At 42.4% G+C, this 6000-nt stretch overlaps 1 protein-coding gene across 2 annotated transcripts in view; it reads left to right on the top strand.

Annotated features, from left to right (window-relative positions):
- The first annotated feature begins 1913 nt into the window (after nucleotides 1-1913).
- LOC138246185 (CD209 antigen-like protein C) overlaps nucleotides 1914-6000 on the top strand; it is a 71843-nt gene continuing 67756 nt past the window's right edge. The window contains exon 1 of one of the 2 annotated variants that reach the window (XM_069200513.1): nucleotides 1914-2379. In XM_069200513.1, coding sequence (XP_069056614.1) covers nucleotides 2262-2379 — 118 coding nt within the window. In that variant the 5' untranslated portion in view covers nucleotides 1914-2261. The remainder of the gene's footprint in view (nucleotides 2380-6000) is intronic. The other variant, XM_069200512.1, reaches the window with a different exon arrangement.

Genomic DNA, 6000 nt, shown 5'->3' with positions numbered 1-6000 from the left:
AATCTAGAGTTATAGCCAGCAACACCTTGGGATTTATAGTTTTCACATTGTCATGCTAGGTGTGTGCCCAAAAATATCAGAATGTGCAGTGTTAATAATCCACAATTGGCTGCGTGTCACACCGGACATGGCATTGTTGTATAAGAAAATGCACGATCTACTAATTAATGCATAATTTAAAACTTGGAGATTTACATTTTGTTGCTCTCATCCTTGGGGTGATTGAATTTCTTCTTGGGGGATGTAAGACAGCTATACAGAGGTATAATGAGGTCAGTAATAGGCCACGGACAGTTGGGTCTCGACATTTAGGGGTCTGCATAATTTGTAGAAATTCAAAAGGACACATTCACTGGCACAGTCATTTCTTACCACTGGGGCCTGTGAGAAGATGAGGACAGGTTTTTTAAAAATTTTGAATTGCAAAATTCTGAATAATGTGAGACGTAGACATGGCTGGGCAGAATCAGAAGTGGACAGCGGTGTGCAGTGAAGAGTAGGGACAGATGGGCAATGAGGAGCTGACACTGGAGGGCAGTGTGAGAAGTAGGCTTTGGTGGCAGACAGCTTGCTCTCCTGAAAAAAAAATCTAACGCAATCTGAAACGTATTGATCAAAAGGAACCATTGTTATGAATAAGGATCTCCCTCATTGGTCACCCTGCATCAGTTACGAGTCGGCCGGCTTACTCGAATGATCCCTTTGCCTCGTTCACTATTCATCCTACTTTGCACAACTAATCATCCTACCTTGTTCAATATACAAGCTGCCTCACTCATTGCTAAGTATGCACCACTGCCTGGTCAAACTGGCTCATTATGGGCCATCAAGATTGATATTCACTGCCACGACGTTGCTGCTCAAGGCTGGTTACTGTGCCTCATATTTTTAGGTTTCATTGGCCTCCTCTTTTACAGGTCCCATACAGCCGGTCATTGACTTGTATTCTGTTTTTGGTTACTTGTTCCAGGAATGTGCTTAATTAATTGGAGCATAAGTGTACATTTAAAAAAAAGAAAAAAAACAATACAGCATAACATTATGCATTATGCTTCATTTTAATGTATAAGCATGTTTCAGTCGGACTTAATTTAGGAAAATCTACCCCTTAAAAACGAGGCTTTTCGGAAATCCTCCATTAGTACAAAGCCAAAACAGAGCTTGCTTGCTCGCATGGGCTGTTTACAAACTAACCTGAAGCATGAAGTGAAAATTGGTTATTTACGAAAAATATTATTTTCTCTTACATACAATATCCATCATTGTTCATGGATCCACAGACACTTATGCATTCTTCTATCCAGGGGGAATCGCTCATTTATCCTCTCAACAGCATCCTTGCATCATTTAGCAGCTGCGGCCATACCAAGTGGTAATACACAACCCATGTATTCATCCATGGAATTATGCGCACATACTCAGCAATCGCCCCTTCTATTCACCCATATACTCCCATTTGGTGCAACAGCCCCAACGGTGAATCCATTTAACTCTCCAACTATATATACATTGGTCTACCCACAATTATATATTCACTTACCTCATCTCAAATATCTTATATGTCACTCTTTCAGTGTATCTTCTGCCTTTGTGTGCAGGGATGTCTGTACGCTTTCTGATCTCTGCCTTTGCAATAGTCCCTTGAAAATATTTATTGTATTAAATAAGACGAAAGATAAAATGCAATATATTGTTCATTTACATACTTAAGCGCAGGTCGCCGCCCCTCCTTTATTTTCCAAATGATTTCTCAAAATGTTCTACCCCGGACTCCGAAAAACATTGTTTTCTTTGTGAATCTCTGCATGTTGTGAGCTCATGTCCTAGGGTTTGTACTGGAGCAATCCTGACGAGAAATTCCAGCTACAGAGTTGGCTGCTTCCGGGTGAGAGGGAAAACATGTTATTGCATGAGGCTGTGGTTCCAAATTTCGAAATGTCTACCTCACCGAATCTCGTTACCTAGTGGTTTCCTGCATCCGTCTCGTCAGAGTGGTTGTGTAATTTTCCAGAAAGCATACACCCTGCTATTTATGGGAGATTTGGGGCGTTGGTGCCGCTTCTCTGTGCCAGTTTTCAGCAGGTGCATAGAGAAGAACCTTGTGCCGCCATGAGACAAATGAGTTTTAAACTGACTTTTTAACACAAGTGCGTTTGAATATAAGTTGTTCTTCGCATGGTGGCCGGCAAATAGACATTCAGTCGGGGCTTTGCTTGAGACCGTTTTCCCCTACATTGCTGCACAGGAGTTGAAAGGGAAAGATGTCGGCTGCCCCCATTTACCAGGATTTAAAGTACCAAGACAGCAACGTCTACGCCGTGTTACAAGAAGAACCACGAAAGCAGCAGCTGCCTTCCCGGGGTGGGCCGACTTTACAAGGTAGGACACGGGTGCTCAGATTTACAGCATGTCATGCAAGAGAGCGCTGCGAAAAAACATGCAGCGCCGCGCTGTGAGAAGGGCAGAACAAAGCACCAGATTACCACGAGCAACCTCCCGATGGCGCCATCGGCAGGGCTTAAATCTGCATGTTCGGCATCAGCAGAGCCTCGTGCTGTGGCGCATGTGAGAGTCTGCGCTGTCCTGTGTAGTAGGCTGTGAACAGGAGGTACAGATTTCAGCATACACTCCTATCACAAGCTCGGGGATCAAACGTGTACGCTACGTGCTTTCATTTCTTTCTTAATTCCTTAGATAGGCAGCATTTTCACGACATTAAACAATTTGTAAATTAAGTGAAAGCAGAACACCGCGAGCACACATTTTCTGAAACACAATGGTGAAGGTAAACACGTCTCATCTGAACGTTCTTTTGTTTAATAAACTATCTAGGAAAGAAATCCTTTTAAAGAGGAATGGAAAACCGCAGGACAGAAGGAAGAAAGAGCCTTGGGATGTTTAAGACTTAGTCAACTTCAACCCAGAAACATGCACTCTTTATTGGCAGGCGCGAAGTCAAAACTGTAAAACATACAGTCTAACTATATTTGTCTGCTGCCACCGACAGGTGTTTCACTCAAATTAATAGTCTTGGTGAAGTCTGTGATTCTGTTGAAGTTGGACATATTAGTCACAATACCATTGTTGACACATCAGTTAGTACACAAAGCAATACATTTGAGACATGTTATTACTCTCTAACCTTTGCACATTATTATTCTCTGGGTGTCAGACCTTTTCCGTACTAGCTGCTTCTAAATGCACATTTCAGTGTTACTAATCGATTTCAACGGCAATTCAGCCCTTCTGAAATCCATAGTAACTTTTTTCTCTCCAGTCCCTTAAGGTGAAATGTACAGCTCGAAATAACTGGGGAAGTCTCAATCTTCATAACCCACCATGCTTCTAGCTCAGCCATTCACGTGTCCTCGCGTCAAAAAGCATTACTCGACCAGCCCAAAACATCTGTTATTGTACCAATACTCGGTTGGCAGAGATGCTGCAAGGTGGGCACAATTCCTACAGTCTTTTCTGCTAGCGAGGCGCCTATTTTCAAAGAAGATTGATTTTCTGATTGATACGAATTCACTGTTTGCAAATGGCCAATGTACACACAAATATGTATTACCTAAATACATAGAATAAACGTGTATTGTGTGGTGTTATGCCAATTGCGGTTCAAGTGGAGCAGCGTCCTCCACAAAACCGCTAACTGCGTTAGCGTGTAAAACGCAGGCCTCACGTGTGTCTGTGCCAGGTGGGCAGCCGCCGAGCACTGCCTGTGACTCAGTGACAAGAAGAGGCACCTGGATTTTCTAGGAAGGCCGGAAGGGCTTCATGAGGACCTGGGGTCGTAGGTTGCACGCTCTTATTGGGGGCAGTCCTCCGTTCCATGCAAATAACGGAGGGTGTTGGAGCTGCGCAGACGCATTTCGCCCTGCTGTTGCCATTCCATTTCTTTTCTCCCCGGGAGGAGATGCAGCTTTTGACTGAGATTTGAAACCCCTTACTGCAGGAACCAGGGGACTGTTTCGTGCCTACCAAAGACCAGGGGTGGGGATAGTCTCAATATTTAGACAACATTTAACATTGCCCTCCATGGTGACTGCGGATCCAGAACTAAATATCGGGCTTCCCTGTATTCTCAGGGACCTGGGTAAAAGATATTCTGGAATAGCAATGGTTCCTTTGGAGGCACCCTAAAGCCTAAGTTTCCTTGGCATAAACTGTCAACATACACACACTAATATATGACTGTGATAGCTCGTCATATACATTTACACATGGTAAAATGAACCAAATCCAAAATATACACACATAGGGTGGTACAGTAAATGGCTCAGTGAATGGAACATATGCGAATAATGGTGCCATAGGTGTAGTTATCAAAAAGAGAACAGAAACACTGTAGACATATTTGCAATACAACTTTCTATAACGACTCTTTTACAGTACAGTTTCAGCGAATGGCAATAAATGACAGTCTACATGTCATAGCATCAGTATATAAAATATCCCAAAGGGTCTTCATCAGGACTAGATGGTAGCACCATGAAGCAAAAAACAGCCAGGTGAATTATTTGGATGAGTTGACCACTGGGTCCTCACTTCACAGACATATGTGCCCCTCTTAAGGATCAGTACATGGAACACTGAGAACTTGATAGGCCACAAGACTAAACAATCATCAAAACGATGGATGTGGTTCTCGGGCCTCAACGCTGTCTCGTTAATCCATGACCCTCATCTCACTCTTTTCTATCTTTCTCCCCATCCGTCTTTATGTTATGTGTATTTGTTCCTCTCATACTGTCGGTGAATAGCTGATGTGAAAAAATAAGTGATGCCCCCCCAAAATAAGTGTCGGTGACCCACACCGGCAACCACCAACTCAAATTAAGCACTTCACATTACTGAAGAAAGAAAAGGAGAATAAAGAGAGAGCACCCATGCTGTCTTCTTCTGTATCCTATACAAGCTATGGTTTGGTCAAATAGATACTTTCTTGCATATTAATTAACTTTTGGGTGCCTTATATTTTCAGGTGCTGCTTGGTTTTCAGCTACTTTTTTGATATCTCATTTCACAACCCGGGAATCTATTAAATTGGCTTCAAGGTCATTTATATGTGCCCGCCTCCATACAGTTTACATATATTATTTGGTAATGGTATATTTTTAGTGTTTTGGTGTTTTCTATTTATTAAAGTAAGACTTTAAGAGCACGACGCTCTTACCCTTGGCATAGCACATTTGGAAGGTTGTGACCCATGGCTGTAGAGCCTTAAACACATGGAAGGCGATGTAAGAGTGTGATCATAAAGCTGAATCAAACATGAATGGTTGCCATGATTCAAAAATGTATTCTTAAAGGCATGAAGTCATCTCCTTTACCCTATTCTCCCTGTTGCTACTGGAGGAGTGCATCCTCAGGGTTCATCTGTGTTGTGCTGCAAAGATTCACAGTCATCAGTGACAACATATGAAATGGTGGACAGTCTGTACCAGGATTTTTTAATCACTCATACGATGTTTTAGACACCTCCTAATGCACCAGTTCTCGTGCCTGTGAAGAGGTATTTACAAAGCCACTTTTAATTTGAAGCCACAAAACTACAGTATACATAAATACTGCTATGCAGACAGAAGAAAATATCTACAGACTTGAGGCACACACAGACCATCAACCCTATATAAATCCATACACCAATGCCACAGACCTACAAGTATTCACGCACAAAAACAGGCATCCATGCCCATAGTTTACCTGACATGCAGTCACCTATACACACAGACCAAGAGATGTGCTAGGTTATATTGGTGGCTTGTGTAGTGGTTCACTCCACAAGAAGGCTGTATAAAAGTGCAAGATATGATAGAAGAATGACAATTAATTAATAATAAAGAGGGAGTCAGATATGCGCCTAATAAAATGGAGCAGTAGTTGGTAACTAACTTTGGGTGTTTGCTTGTCAAAGAGGGTTCAAAGAGGAAAGCTGGCTGTAGATTGAAAGGAAGAGCAGAAGACTGTATAAGGAATGAAACACTGGAGGATGGAACA

Source organism: Pleurodeles waltl, chromosome 7 (assembly GCF_031143425.1).
Source record: "Pleurodeles waltl isolate 20211129_DDA chromosome 7, aPleWal1.hap1.20221129, whole genome shotgun sequence".
NCBI classification, from domain to species: domain Eukaryota; kingdom Metazoa; phylum Chordata; class Amphibia; order Caudata; family Salamandridae; genus Pleurodeles; species Pleurodeles waltl.
Note: the sequence above shows the minus strand (reverse complement) of the source record. Positions and strands in the feature narration are given on the sequence as shown.